We start from the raw sequence: 16,332 nt of genomic DNA on the forward strand, positions 1-16,332 counted from the left end.
CTGAAAGTGTGATACACACCCCAGCTGCCCTAAATGCTGAGTTTGTGTTTCACTGCAATGTAGCTTCTTCATTCTTCAGGTTCCTCTGCATTATCTCTGTCTGACTGGCTTGAAAATATGCAGACTTGCACAGAGCTTTGGTTTGTTCCTTAAATCACTACATATATTGGACTTTACATGACATGCAAATGATTGTGTGGTTCTCTGCATTGTGCGCGAGAGGGTAGTGCGTGAGGAATTACGGCATTTAATGCATTCATCTAGCACACAATAGCATTATGTTGACTCATACCAAAGGGATATTGTCTCCAGTACACACCTGCTGAAGATCCTTTCTGTGCATGTGACTGTGATATATAAGCTTGGGTTTAACTACCAGGGAGACGAGTGTTTACTGTCTTTAAATGCCAAAGAAGGGCGTATTATACAAACCTTATAGCAAACACACTACTTCATGAGTTCAAAGTCATCTTTCTGCTTGACAAGCTACTCGGGCACTTTGGCATTTCAGTGATCATCGTATCTCACGTTCCTCCCTCGAGTTTTGGTATGATCTGGCCTGCATGCAAAGCAGAGAGGTTAAACAGGTACCACTCCTGTCTCCTCTCTCCTTTCGCATATGTGTGTGTGTTAAGAAGAATGCTGGACTTTGGCCTTCCTACGGCCCAGCGAGATGAGATAAGTGGTGAACATTTGTTTCACGCCTGCTCGGATATGAATCAGAAGGAGAAACCTGGCTCTTCATGAATCTCCGTTGTTCCTAAATAATCCCCGGACTGATTTTTTGGGTAAGTGTATTCTGTTTAAAGAGATTTTAAGGCCCAAGTAGGATATTAGCTGAAATGGGGAAAATAATAAAAAAAAATTGAACCTATTTTGGAATCAAATCTTAATGAAGCTTAAGTTTAATTAAAGGCTTACATTATGACGTTATCCAATTCCAAGTATTACATATTAAGAGACAATGGTGCGTTTCAACAAAACACCTCATCGACTAACCAACTTACACACTTCTGATTATATTAACCTCTTAGTCTCCCGACTTATTTATTATTATTTAGTAACTAATATAAATAATCCATTGATTAACATTAAAATAATAAGAAATGTATGCATCCTATAAGAGCAAAGAATGTAAATCTGGACCCACTAGGATTTAAGAGGTTAATTTTGAAGTAATTTCAAAAGCGGACGTTGTTATAAATCTCAATATTTAAATATTGAAAGTAGAGCTACTGTGTCAAAATCGTACTCAGTCAAAAGCAGAAGTATCCAGTCAACATGTACTCAAGGAAAAGGAAAAAGTTAATGTTTGTAACTGATGAAATTAAGTCAATGTCATGTGAAAAGTAACCTTTATTGTTTACCTAAAACTGCGATAAGTGACTATGCCATTTTGTCTGAAAACATCATACAATCTCTGTAACGCTGATGCTGTAAGTATGAATAATGTTACACAGTTTGCTAGTGAATTAATCAGAAGTAAAACATGCTGTGAAAAATTAACTAATATTTACCATTAGCTAGGATATGACTTGCTGCCTAACCAGTTATGTTAGCTACTGGAGTCAATGTTGCATTAGCCAATATATATATATATACCTAGTTAATGTTAGTAAATTAGTGAAACTTACCTCAAAAGCAAGCTCACAAAGCAAGCTTTTTTCAACTAGATGGAATTCATGCCTTCTAGGGAGGTAAAGCAGACGCTTCTATGAGTCTATGTATTTTATACAAGTCTTTGCTTACTTCAGTATGCTGACATATTTTACTGAGGTAGAGCCAGGGCGCTGATCCTCAAGTTCCACACAGCAGTCTGGTGGCTAAGCCAGCACTAACTACAATGTTCAGGTCATGGCAGATGACTGATGACCTTGATTAGACGTTAAACTGAAATGTAAATGAAATGTACTGGTGCTTGATCTATTGACATACAGCATACAGTACAGTGATTGGCTGGATGAGAGACTAACAGACCTTCAAGAAATGAAATTATGTAAGAGTACAAGTACTCAATTTCTCTAACACCTAAGCGAAGTATAAATATTCCAGGAAAATACCTAGATATGGTAATGAAGTACAATTATTCAAGTATTTTTCAGCCTTGATTTTGTTTCTCTAAACTCTCAGGATTTGAAGATTGGCATGAGCGCTTCTGAAGAAGCATGGACACATTCACCCTTGCAGCTGTCTTGCTTTTCATCACAGGGGGTGAGTATTCATAACTGAATTTTTGTTTTCTTCTTTTACTTCTTCATGGATCCTTCATTATTAATGAGAGATGGATGTGTAACCTGTGCGTGTACATTCCATAGCCCACAGGAACACTTCTCAAAAACAAAAAAGAAAAATTTCAAAATGACATCTTAGAGGGTATTCTGAGAAAGCTCTTTTACTGCACTACCAGCTAAGGAGCGATGGTCTGTAAAATTACTCTTACCTTTTCCACAGACCTGTATGAAGGGGCAGCAGGGTGCCAGTAAGAATTTTGGATCCCTTGACCGGTTAAAAGAAAATATTTCACGTTTCTTTCTTTTACGTAGTTATCATGCAGGCATGTCCAGGATGGAGTGTATCACGAATTATTAATACACTCCTGAAATTTTGTCGACTCTAAAAATCTTTTTGATTTCTTTCTAGCCTAAGACTGTAGATTCCCGCAGAAAAGTAGAAGTATGAGCCAAAAATGTACTTGAGTGAAAGATATCTACTGTACATTTAAACATACTCAATTATAACAACATTTGCTGGTAAACAGCAAATTTACCAACCTTAATGCTAACTTTCCGCAACATACTTCTTAAAATTTGATGGCAAATTCGTTCAAAGACAAATTATCACAGTTGTGCACAGTTTTATTTGACATTGATGTGAATTTAATTAAAAAAAAAATCTCATGGCATTTGTTGAGTGCTTGGAAGGTCAAATTGAATAAAACAGTTGAGTAAAACACTTTACTTGAGTAGAGTGCCAGAGTACAAGTATTCAACTTTAATAACATTTGAGTATAGTACAAATCTGACAAAATATACTTAAATACAACAACAAAGTACAATTACTCAGGTATTTTGAATGAGGTGGATTATTTACCACAGTGCCTTTGGAGGAGAAACTCAAAGTAGATAGACTAAACACACATTGTCCAATGAAAGTACAAATGACAAAGTACAAAAGGCCCGACGACACACCCGGAAATTTAGTTTTTTTTTTTTCTGTTTGAGTGAAAGTGCTGAACTTTTGTGTTTATCATATTTGGTATTCAGAGGAAACATAGCATGAACCCAGTCGAGTATTACAGACTTGCCTTTAAAACCCTTAAAAAGTAAGAAATCAGGAATGCAGATGGTGTGTGGGTGTGTGTGTGGGTGTGTGGGTGTGTGTGTGTTTTCCCCACATCATTCCTATTATGCCAGTGATGAGACCTTGTGATATAATACATCGCTCAGCACTACTGATTATTAAACTTTCCAGAAGCATGTTCAGGGTGAGGAGTGTGCTGAGCTGTGCTCAGACCTCTAAAGGTCTCACCTGGTTGAAAATTCCTGACATTTCTGATTTGCACTGTTAACACGGATCACCCGCCTGATCACTGTGTGACGACGTTGCTGATGCAGAGAGACGTTAAAATTCTGTGCTGTTGAGCAGAAGATTCAGATCTTGAACTTTGGATCAAATCTGCTTTGTGGTTTTGGATAAAAGTGTCCACTAAATGAATGAATACACTTATTCACAAAGCAAAATTGGTCATGGTTCACAAAAATGGTGTTGTTTGGATGTGATTAAACCTCTCAGCATGTAGTAAGATATCATCCTGTTCCTAATACAGCAGGGTTTCCCAAACAATATCCTCTTCTCTTTTATTCATCAATTTTTTACAATATTACTAATATTACTAATATCGCTGCAAATATTTTGAAATGTTCCTGGAAGTCACATTCAAACAAGCCACGTTTAAATGAAGAGTTTACGTGCTATTTTAGTCTTTTTCACTATCCTGACACACTGAACTAGCGTAGAAGTTCAGCAGTAAAAACTGACAAATTTCTCTGTCCATCTACCTCCGCTAGTTCAACAACATCGAGTCAACAACTCTGCCTCACTGGAATAGCAGAAGTCAAGAATCCATTGAATATGGATTTACAAGCATGAGAGTAAATAATGAAGAGAAACCAAGATTCCAAGGCTTGGCATCTCCGAAAATTCATACTTCTGGGAACTCCTGTCATATAGTACATTTCCCATGAAACACATCTCTAGAAAATAACAGAAGCAAAATATGAATGCCATTCTTTAAAACTTCTTTAAATATTAATATGCTCATATGTATAGGTATCACTCTAGCCATTAATGCTCGATACTCAGAGTGCATACCAAGCATGCCTGTGTTTTTTTGTTTTTTGTTTTTATCAAAAGATCTGCCGAAACAGAGACCGGGTACACCCAGTTTGTCTCTTTGTTTATCTCAACTACAAGTGCGTACTTGCACGTCACTGAACACAAATAGCATGCAGTTAAATGGTGAGGTTTATGACTCGGGTTATTACTCTGTACCAAAGGTCAGCCTCATTAGCGCTGCTTTACTGTAACAGACACCATTACATCAACTCTAAAGCTCAAGTCTGAACACTCATTCCAAGTCATTCCAAATGTCTACATTCTACTTATATTTTGTCTCACCTTGTTACACCTTGTTTTGTCTTGACCTGGGATGCTCCACCCACAGAGTACCCGAGACTCGGACTAAACAAAAATGCCTACATTCTACTCATATTTTGTCTCACCTTGTTACACCTTGTTTTGTCTTGTCCTCCACCCACAGAGTACCCGAGACTCAGACTAAACAAAATGTAACAAGATGAGACAAAACATTTAGTAGATCTCTTTTTCTGGACACACAGTAGCTGGGACCAGCTTCAGAAAATGGAAAGTTGCAATCTGATTGGCTAATCGCAGTTCTGCGTCCTCTAGGGATCTGGAATGTATAGATAAATACGAACGCAGAAACGATCTGGAATGTGTTTCAAACAAATAGGAATGCAGATACAAAAAGGAGGTGTGCTATTCAATTTTTTATATTCATACTCGTGAATATATATATATATATATATATATATATATATATATATATATATATATATATATATAAGGTTCCAGGGATAGACTCCGGATCAGCCATAACCATGACCAAGATAAAGCACTTACTGAAAAGAATGAAGGTGTCCCTGGTAGTGGACTTTACAGCCAATGAACTATTCACATATTTAGTGAACTGAGTTACATTTGAATTGTAATTGCACTTTTTTTTGCTTATCTTGTTGTATACTATTGTATACTGTTGTATTATTTGTATACAATGTATTGCCATTGACTAACAAGGTAATAAACAAGAATTAATTATTGTATCTCAGTTTAATCACCAACAACTATTTGATGGTGTTATAGTTTTTTTTTTTTTTAAAAATGGCATTAAATTTGGTAATGAATGACTTTGGTTCTTAAGTGTAAAGATCTGAGACTTGTGGCTTGTTACATAAAAATGACGACCTCTGATATTTACGTATCCTTGTTTTTTCTTTTTCAGGCGTGAGCGCTCAAGTGCTGCAACCTATTAATGAGACGGTGCTCCAAAACTCTGAAGCCAGGTTCAACTGCAGCATTAATACGGCTGGCTGGACTGTCATGACCTGGACAGTGAATGAACGCTTAGCTCTCAGTATTTCAGAGAGCTCAGGCCCGATTGGTAGTCATATCCGGTACTTTGCCACAAACTACTCCACAGCAGGACAATATAAATGGGAGTTTCTGATCAAGGGCGTCACAACAGCCGACGCTGGAAGAGTGGGGTGTCAGGTGCAGGGCAGTCTGCCCGTATCTGCTACACTGACTGTCCAGCGTGAGTACAATTTATATTAAAATAATATACAACAAAACCACAAGACTACAATTACAAACTTTATCATGTGACCTCACCACCAGATTTTCTTATCCCTTCACTAGTTAGCATAAAGTACCTGTATTACACATTATAATAATTTAACAACATTACCCAACCTAGCCAGCTGCATAAACACCGCATTGTTGAGAAAACAAGCAATAGTAGCAATCTTACATTAAAAATAGCTAAGCTAGCTAAGCTTGCTAGCAAGATAGCTAACATGTTTATCATGGCTAACTAGTTTATTGTGTAATTAAAACCAGTACTGAGATCACTAGCTAGATAACAAGCTAGCAGGGAAGCCATTTTGTTGTGTTGTTAAAATTTAGCTAAACCTACCGGCAAACTAGCTAACCTAGCATTAGGCTAAGTGCGTGCTAGTGTGAACACAGATTTATAGACAGAAACATCTATATGGTGTGCATGGGTCCACATTCAGTGTGTGTGTGTGTGTGTGTGTGAGAGAGAGAGAGAACTTCTACTGAAATGACAAAGCTCACACAGACACTAGACACTTAAACACTTTACTGCGTCTGAGGCTTTATTACTGCATGTAGCCTACAAGAAAATAAAAAAGTACTGATCTTCAGCGAACTGCTTCTTAATTTAGCTGCCAGTGAAGTCTATTTTCCAACTCATTACTTCTTCTCAGAGGTGCAGCGAGGAGTCGATTTCATTTAGCAGGTCATAGTTAAATAAGGACAGATCTGATCTTTTCAGTGGAAAAGGATCCACGGCCAAATTAAATACTGATTTCATTCGTCCGTGTGTACGCTAGTGTTCCATGGAAGTGTAATTCCATGGAAGTTTTCTTAAAGTTTGTGATCCTGAGTATCTATAATCTGAGTATCTCAGTACTCGGCTAACAACAAGCCAACAAAAAGCTAACTATTAACAAGCCAAAACTGAGCTAATAATGAAATATGTTAACAATAGTTACATTTCATAACAATTATATTTTATTGACGGTTATAAAAATGTTTGCATTTTGGCAGTTAAACAACCTAAAAAGTGAACATTTAACAAGCTAATTAATAAATGTATCATATTTTATAGACAGTTCAGCAAAGACAAAGATAGCTTTTGCACATTTCCCTAATGTTTCAAATTAGCATTTCTGTAGTGACAATTCCTGTGGCTTTTTTTTTTTGTTTGTTTGTTTGTTTTTTACATAAAATACAAAAAAAGTTTGAGGCACTCCTGGAAAATTTCAGAGCTGGAGCTGGATGGAAAATATAAGTACAAATAAATAACTAAATTAAATGTTTTAGTTACAGTACAAGCTATTTATTACTGATCTAACAACAAGCTAATTTTGAACAAGCTAATAACAGGCTAGCAATTAACAAGCTAAGCGCAAGCTACAATTACCAAGCTAAAAACAAGCTAAAATTAACAAGCTAACAATTAACATGCTAATAAGTAAGGAACTCAGAGCTACTGATAATTATTTTAAAAAAAAAACAGAATAATCAGATTTCTCAGTATTAATAATCAATTTCAGCATTATGGTCATTTTTAAATGTTTAATTTTTTGCATAGTTAAACTTTTAGGTCTCTAGTTTATATTAATGTATAATGATGGATTCTTCTCTGAAATATAATTTGAGAAAACTGTACTTTTGATGACTGATGAAATAATTCTTCACAGTGGACCTACTGTATTTATTCATGCTTATGGATCTTTCACCTCTAATCAAATCCTCAGTGCAGCATGCTACATTAACTGTGTGTGGTGTGTGTAGCTTCAGCTCGGCTCAGTCGTGTGTGTAGCTGAACTGAACAATCTGTGAGCACCAATGTAGCTCTTGAGCAATGCTGTACACGTATTGGAATGCTTTGATTGGATATTGATGTATAGTGTGGTATTTTTTTCCATTTCGCTCTTTCACTGTGCTGAAGTCATTCTCATTAAAAACGTGTTACTCTGGTGCTCCTAAATGACTCAGCGCTTTCCGGCATCTCGGGGGAAATCACAGTTACTCTGGGAAAATAGCTGTTTGTGGTCACACGTTATAGTCCTTGGTACGCTGTTCATGGTCAGCTTAACAGTATTGTGATGTATCTCAGACATATCAATACTGATAATGGTACTGGGTGACAGACCGATACTGTGCTCATTTACTCATACTTGTTCTGATACCAGCATCTGATAACACGTTATACTATATGAGCCGTATCAGTGGGTGTGCTTATTAAATATGAGCGCAAGATGCCGTGAATTGTGTACACAAGAGCAGGAAAGAAACTGTTGAATGTGAGAACACTTCATTTCTGCGAGCACTGAGCACTGAGATGCAAGTTCACCAGGGTCATTGTTTATAAGTCAAGTCAACATAGACAAAGCAGAAAAAAATGTTCCGTGACATTCCTGATTGCTTAATAATGAGTAGGTTACTTGTTTCAGAATCAGTATCGGTATTGATGAGTACCCAGAGTGTAGTGTTTGTCCATGTGTAGATCATATGAACGCCTGAAGACTTCTCAGAAAGGATTTGAACAAGAATGCAGAAGCACTGTCTCTATCTGCTCACGTTTGAGATGATTGATGACCCATGTGAGTAAGTAAGTAAAATTTATTGATAGAGCACATTTAAAAACAACTTCCGTTGACCAAGGTGCTGTACAACAAATGAAAAATACCAGCAAAGTAAATAAAATTCAATCAACTACAGATAGATACTAAGTACATAGATAGATGATATATAAAATAACACTTAGGACACAAATAGAAACAATGTACAAGACACAAAATCGTGAAATGTAAACAGATATTGTCAGATAGTGTGCTATTGTGTAGCACTATTATTATTGTAAGACAGTATTGTGAGACAGTACACTGCCAGTCAAAGGGTTTTATTATAGTTTATACCACAGTGCTGTTTCTCGATTCTGATTGGCCGAAAGGTGTTGATTAATATTTTAATACAGCAGCTCTGACAGTAGTGCTGGCTCTAAGGCAAATCACAGGTTTATGTTAATGCTTATTGTATTATGTTATCATTTCTATAACAGCTCATTTACAGGGACTTGCATGGCGGACACGCCACCTAATCCAAATATAATAATTATTGGAAAAGACAGGCGCTTCAAGAGAGAGAAATAAGACAGGCAATAACAGGACCTAGCTTGACTTGTGCTTCATTCCATGGATATTCCATAACATTAAATGTAACTATAAACAGACAAAAAAGCATGAAGTGTTGCTTTTTAATAAACTTCACAAATTGCTGTGGTATAAAAGGAAAAAAAAAACACTTTGGGACATTCAGTTATAGGAAAATAATCATCTTTGGGTGTCACAAATTCCCTTTCTCAGCGTGTTTGCGTTTAGTGTTTTTTTTTTTTTGGGTTCACATCATGTGTGTTTGTTTACAATTTCACATGCCATTGTTTCTGTTCCAGTTCTGTCTTCACCCCTGTTATGGCATTGGTTTGTTACCCAGTTGTGTTCACCTGTTTTGTGCTAGCTCATTTATTAGTTTGTGTATGTATACCCTGCTGTGCTCCAAGAAATACTTAAATCTTGCAGTGTGTTCCATTCGAAAGCGATTAAGCCTACACAGAGGAACACATGCCATAGCAATTTGTAGGCTGTTTTAGACTGAAATAAAAATTAAAGCACCCTTCAAAAATCAAAGAACCCTTTTAAATGGTCATTATTGACCAACTGCCACCAAGGACACTTTGCTACTGTGATTATTTGCAGTTATTACTCTGAACATATAAATATGTGTAAGGTGATTTACTAACAGATTTACTTCAGAGGATTGTGTTTTTCAAATGAGAAAATTAGTTTGGCTTCTTTATCAGCTTTGTGCTTGGATTAATTTCTGCCACATCTGGATCTCCAATCCTGCAAATGACTAATGGTAAATGAAGAACAAATCCACTATAATGCTTAATTAATGTGTGTCTGTCCCCAGAAAATGGCACAGTGGCAATTATGGGGTCAAACCGCACAGCTACAGAAGGAGATCAGGTCACGTTCCAGTGCCTCGCAGTAGGCTGGTTACCTGCAGCGCAGCTTTCCTGGGCTGTGAACGGCATACCGGTGGATAAAGGGGTCAATAACACAAGCCCAGTGGCAGACGGGATTCTCATGAACTCCAACAGCACTCTCAAAATCACCGCCACCAGCAATGCTTCTGTGGACTGTCTGGCATCCATTTCTAGTCTCCCATCACCTGAAATCAGCACTGTCTTCCTGACAGTCCGTAAGAGCCATTACAATGTACAGGCTTATTCAATTGTAAAATAAGAACACACAAAGGAATAGTGTTTTTATATTGAAATATTCTAACTTGCAGTAATAATATTAAAAACACAATGGGCCTCATTTATCAATCTTTAACTAGACTAGAGTTACTAAAGTGTAAGTCTTTTCATAAGCAAAGCCAAACTAAAAATTCACACCACATTGACATATATTTCAGTAACGCTGATTTTTTCGTAGTAATGTGTGTATGTTGATAAATGCCAATCAGCTGTAAACTACCAAATGTGTTAATGGCACAGCTGATTTACAATTAACCATGCCCACAAATCTCCATAAAAAGCAAAGAGAGCTGAAAACAAACAAACAAGCAAATGTAATGTAATCCGTATATAAAATCACAGCAACTCATCACCAGTTAAAGGATTTGGAGCCGGTCAGCTGAGATTTAGATTACACTCCTTATATGTTACAAATTCACAAACTCCAGAGCTCTTGTAGGATACAAATGTTTTTCCAAACAAAGTGGATTGTCATGAACATGATATTTCTTGCGTAAATGTTCTTGCGAAGAATTTTCGAATAAATTCCTTCGTATTCAGTTTGATAAATGAAGCCCAATCATGACAATAATGCATGTGACAACAAGGATGATGTTCCGTCATGCATCTCAAAAGGCAATTATTGGGAATTTAAATTAATACATAGCATAACTAATTATCTAAATTGCTTGTATTTAAAAGTGTGAATATTTCTATTTCGTGTTGCAGAGAAGGCCGTGCCACCGCCGCGCAGAGACCAGACAGTGTTAATAGCAATCACTGTGGCCTTCAGCTTGGCCGCACTTTTAGTCCTCCTCATCATCGGCATCATCTTCTGCTGTAAGAGGCAGAGGAGAAAGAGTGAGTGTGCTGCCTGTCATTCATAATGTACAATGGATAATAAAAGTTTAATGAAGCCATTGCTTAGGCCTTCAGTATAAGAGGGCTATAGTTAGATTAGCACTCTATATCTGTCTTTTTTCAGCCTTTCCGAGATATAAGGACATCAATATCATTTAATATTTGGCATCTACATCAAATTACTTGCTGTTAACAAATGTCTTGGATTTCTGTGGAACTGAGTGCAACACCATCACCAATAGTCGTAAGAAAAATACACAGAATGGTATGAAGAAGCGAGAAGCGAGGCTGGGGCTGATTTCTTTCTAGCCCAGGCTGTAGATTCAAGCAGCCTATCAGTGACAGTCGCGTCAGCTGATTACACAGAGTGACACACCCAATGCATGATTTTTTTTACCCCGTTCAGGATACGTCTTTACTCAACCCTAATAGTTTTGTTCTTGAAACAGTGATAGATATTAAATGTTAGCCCTCCCAACTAATATTGTCAGTGATAGCAGTTGGGGAATATGATGCTAATATTTATCATTTATCATTTATTGTGATAAATGATGTCACAATACAGTTGTTATTGTGGCTGTCATTACCCCTTTTGATACCTTTTCTGTGTTGTTTTAAAATAGCTAAAACAAGATTTCTACTATTTTGAAATGTTTAAAATTGTAAAATGTTAAATTTTTTCCCGCCTTCTTTTCAGTGTTAATCTATTTTTGTAAATAAAAGTATCATCAAACTCATTTTTAAAGGTCTATTTTTAAATGCAACACTACTTTTTAGCTGGCAGTTTGGTACCAAACATAAATCGTGTATTGTAGAAATGTCTTCAAGTAGCATATGATATGATATTTTGGTCTTATCGCCGATCCCTAATGACTGTAGAACCCAATAACACAATTATTTGGGTTAGGAAATTTTTGTTTACCCCTTGTTATTGCAACACTTCAGTGAAAAATGCGATGTACACAATTTCCATTTTTCACTCGAATGTAGCTTCAGTCAGCCAAGACATTTGGTGTTTTGAGTCTGTGTATGCATTCTATGTAGCAGAATGCTGGAATGTTATCAGGGCGGCCATCTTGGACAAGCAGAATCATTTTTGGTACTGTAGCTTGGTATCTCTGTAGCTCTGTCCTCTAGGCTCCGCCTCCTGAAGTCTGAAAGCAGAAGCATTTGCACCAAATAAATTTGCTTTGTGGATGATAACACTTAATGAAGATTAAACTTAAATATTTAATTCAGATGTTCCTTGCTATTTTACAAAATGGTTTATTGAAGAAAAGAAACCTTAGAGCTTAATGATATAATTTGAAGCAAACATATGATGATTTGTGTGTTACAGTAATCCTACAGGCCACTAGATAGAAAAGATACAAAAAGCTAACACTTACATTCCTGCTTTTCAGGATCAAGCTATCAGGACCAAATGAGGTATGTACACTGAATGCACACTAATTATCTGAAGAGCGCAAAGCACAAAAAAAAAGAATGAAAGTTTGGGTATCAATCTGTAGAGAGTTATTTTATACATTGTCATGTCTTGACTTGGTGCTTGGTTGTGTGTTTTTTTCTCACTTGTGTGTCAGTGACCTGCTAAAAGCTTTTGATTTTCCCTGTAGAGCACACACTCTATCTCATAGACAGCAAGCCGCATACCCTGAGAGAGGACAGGTATGGCATAACATTGGATTCACTGAAGAAAGGCCGAGAGGTGAGACACGTACACGCGCACACACACACACACACACACACACACACACACACACACACACAGACACACACTGCAATGCACAGGAGCCACAGGGAGATGGACATGTCTCTCATTACTGGTCATACAGCAGAGATTTATATCACTAGCATTAAAACCTGTTTTATAGAATTAGTTAGCAAGTATGGTATTGTAATTTGGTAAAAATGGTGAAAAGCAGGTTTACACATTCAAAACTTGATAACAAATCTAATGTTTGACAAATTTAAAATGTTTAACCAGAGCACCATTTTAAGGATTTTAAGGAATATCCCAAGAGCTAAAACGCTAAAATCAGGTTCACCAAGACAAAAAAAAAATTAAGTCAAATGATTCCCATAATCCTCGGCACTTAGATTTATAGGTCAAATGTCCGTCGTTGCACGCTCTGTCAGGCTGAGTGTACTCGTTTATCAGTTTTACATCTAACAGTTCTGTAACCTATATAAATAGGTGTAATACGGTATATGGTATATGTATTTTGTGTTCACTGCAGATATTTAGAAATGACTCGTTCTGAATATTTTTACAGCAGACAACAATGACGGGGTGTACACCATCAGCGGCTTCCAGCAAAGCAATTATATCAACAATATTCAGGTAACAGTGCAAAATAATGTAAATTTGCACAATTGATATCACGTCTCTTAAGTGAATGCATCAAAATCAGTCCTGTGCTAACGTGAAGTCCTTACTTTCTAGCTTCCTGAAGTGAATCCCAACCAATACGTCGACAGTTCCACTTACGACGGTTACTCCCTCGATGATCCTGGGCTCAAAAAACACAGACATTTGACTATCGTGTAAATAGACAAAGCGCTTTATTTTTCTAAATAACGCATAGAAGTCTTAACTTATTGCGAAAGATATAATATATGTTCATTGGTGCACTGATTGCAGTGCAAGCCTATGGTATAACTGTATTTTAAACTTCTATGTAAAGTATATATTTAATTTTTATTTAATGTCAGAAAATGTTTTATAACTGCACTGTATATAAAAGAGCTATATGAGACGTATACGAGACTTAACGACCTGTTTACATGTACAGATCTCGTACACTGCCTTGATTTACCATTCAAAGGAAGTTTTCTAATAAAAGTTTCCTAATAATGCGTGTTTTCTTGAATGTAAACACAGAACAGTGGTAAGTTTGCATGTCAGAAGCTAAAATTGTGGTCAGTGTTCTTATCAGGCGTTGGAAGAAACATTTGAAACTCTAATGAGACATTGAAAGTCATTATTGTTTTGGAGAATGGATACAGTGTCACAGAAAAGAAGCAGTGAGTTGGTTTACAAATGAACATTTACATGATTGGGTAATGATATAAAGCATTAAGTGGGGCATATTCAGGTTCGCTGGAGTTAATAATAACATTGAAAAATGAGCTCATATGTCTGAAACTCTCATTCGCTATCCTGATCTCCAGTGTACGTGTAGTTTTCTTGCTTGAAGTCCGCTCTTGCTCCTATGTATCCTGAACTGAGTATGTCGAATGGGGATGTCTGAAACAAATAACGTGACGCACGTGTGTGTGTGTGTGTGTGTGTGGGGTGCACTATGTAATAACTGTGTATTGTTTTTAGTCATACTAACAGTTTCATCATGTTTTAGTATTAATTCTTAAAATCCTGGAAAATGAAGCTCCAATTGCTACATAGACGACAGTGATTGCATTTCAGTGCAACACTGACTTCTGACTCATTTAATTCTTAAAAAGCAATCCTCTAATGATTGTTTTTAATTTAAGAGCTCATGCGAGGCAACATGAATAAAATGAAGGTTTTGCTTTTCTGCATGTGACTAATGAGAAGCAGTACAGATTGTGCATTTTATTTCACTTTTTTTTCACTGGTGTGATTGCGTTTCTCCCTGGCATGGAATCTTCTACATGGTCTAGGTGGATATGGTTTTAATCCATTCCCTTTACTGTATAACAAATCACTGACTCTGAATACAGCCCGGTGTCTTTGTTATACAATAAAGGGGATGAATCATATCCTAGTTCCTTCTCTCAGCCTTTTATTTGAGTATGTTTATTCATACCACATGCTAGGTGCTAATTACCTGAATAAGCTACAAAAGTGATATTTCTGTGATGCAAAAAATTTTTTTTTAAACATTCTCTCAACACCTGCTACTATTTAGAACTAAACTTTTTGGCAAACACAAGTGTTTGAGATATATCCAAATATTATGGTGGAAACTCATCATGTATTTCTTTCACTATAAAATAAATGGCTTTTTGAAGGGTTTTTTTTTTTAAAGCTATTTCCCTGAATTTCTGTGTATATTTTTTTCTACATCCAATAAAATGAATCACTCGACACTGTGCTGTTGTATTTATCTTCCTTTGATGACACAATCATTGGCAGTCGCGGCTTATGAAACTTTCAGCTTAATTCCTGGTGCGAATTAGTCAACAGAGTAATTTTACTGATGACCATTTGATGTGGCGTATTAAGCTTCATGAGGCATACTCAATTAATCGAACTCAGTGTTTTTATTCCCTGTGGGCCAAACACATTATTTAAAGGCAATGATGCCCATCTATGATATGACTCTTTAAGTAAAAATGATAAATGAAGCTGGAATTCAGTGTGGCCAAGAAACTTCCAGCTCATTAACTAAGCGTCATCATACAGTATATATATATATATATATATATATATATATATATATATATATGTATATGTATATGTATATATATATATATAGGACACACACACACACACACACACACATACATACATACATACACCATAAGCTGCCAGAACACCTACAAAACATCTTGGCATCAATTCTACTTGCCCCTAGAACTGGACTGGAGTGACGAAAACTGTTTTGATGATGGTGATGGCAAAACCACTCCAAAATCTGACATAAGTGTTCGATTGGTTGAGCTGTGGTGAGTATGAAGGCCACGGCATATGATTTCCATCCTTTCATCCTCATCAAACTATTCAGTGAGCCCTTATGTTAATTGAGTAATTCCAAAAATGTATCACAGACATTGGGTTGATTTCAAACAGAGTGACTGCTGTGGTGTCTGGCACTGAGTGATGCACTGTTATGTATAAAAAAATAGACGAAGCATGTCACAGAGCTAAAAACAGTCACAGCTCCATATAGAAGCCGAATTTCTTCCTCAGCACACAGTCTGATGTCACTCCATACCATGTTAGAAGTGATTCAGATGATAAAATAGTTCCATTTTTACTTATTTTTTATTTCTGCACTAATTTAAATGGTTAGCTTGTGGCTATATGCTTGCCAGACACATTAGCCTCAGTGCTCCAGTGCACCAAAACTCATCTTTGATAATCTACCATTGTAAGAGGATAATAACTGAATTTCATTTTTATTCCATTAAAATTTGCACATCTCACCTAGCATTTGGATTTATATAGAGAGTAAATACATAAGTGTGAGACGGTTTTGTACTTACACCAAAATGATTGATCAGTTCATCAATGACATTGATCAACTGTACTTTGTGTAAAACACAAATCTGTGGACACACGAGTTAAAGCT

At 36.5% G+C, this 16,332-nt stretch overlaps 1 protein-coding gene across 1 annotated transcript; it reads left to right on the forward strand.

Moving 5' to 3' along the window:
• Positions 1–280: 280 nt before the first annotated feature.
• igsf5a (immunoglobulin superfamily, member 5a) lies at positions 281–13,910 on the forward strand. Its single transcript, XM_026943976.3, has 9 exons — positions 281–788; positions 2,131–2,211; positions 5,582–5,893; positions 9,862–10,152; positions 10,922–11,053; positions 12,457–12,481; positions 12,670–12,761; positions 13,330–13,397; positions 13,500–13,910. Exons 2-9 carry the CDS (start codon positions 2,166–2,168, stop codon positions 13,602–13,604), a joined length of 1,071 nt encoding a protein of 356 aa, XP_026799777.2. The 5' UTR covers positions 281–788; positions 2,131–2,165; the 3' UTR covers positions 13,605–13,910.
• Positions 13,911–16,332: the final 2,422 nt, after the last annotated feature.

Source organism: Pangasianodon hypophthalmus, chromosome 17 (genome assembly GCF_027358585.1).
Source record: "Pangasianodon hypophthalmus isolate fPanHyp1 chromosome 17, fPanHyp1.pri, whole genome shotgun sequence".
Lineage (NCBI taxonomy): Eukaryota > Metazoa > Chordata > Actinopteri > Siluriformes > Pangasiidae > Pangasianodon > Pangasianodon hypophthalmus.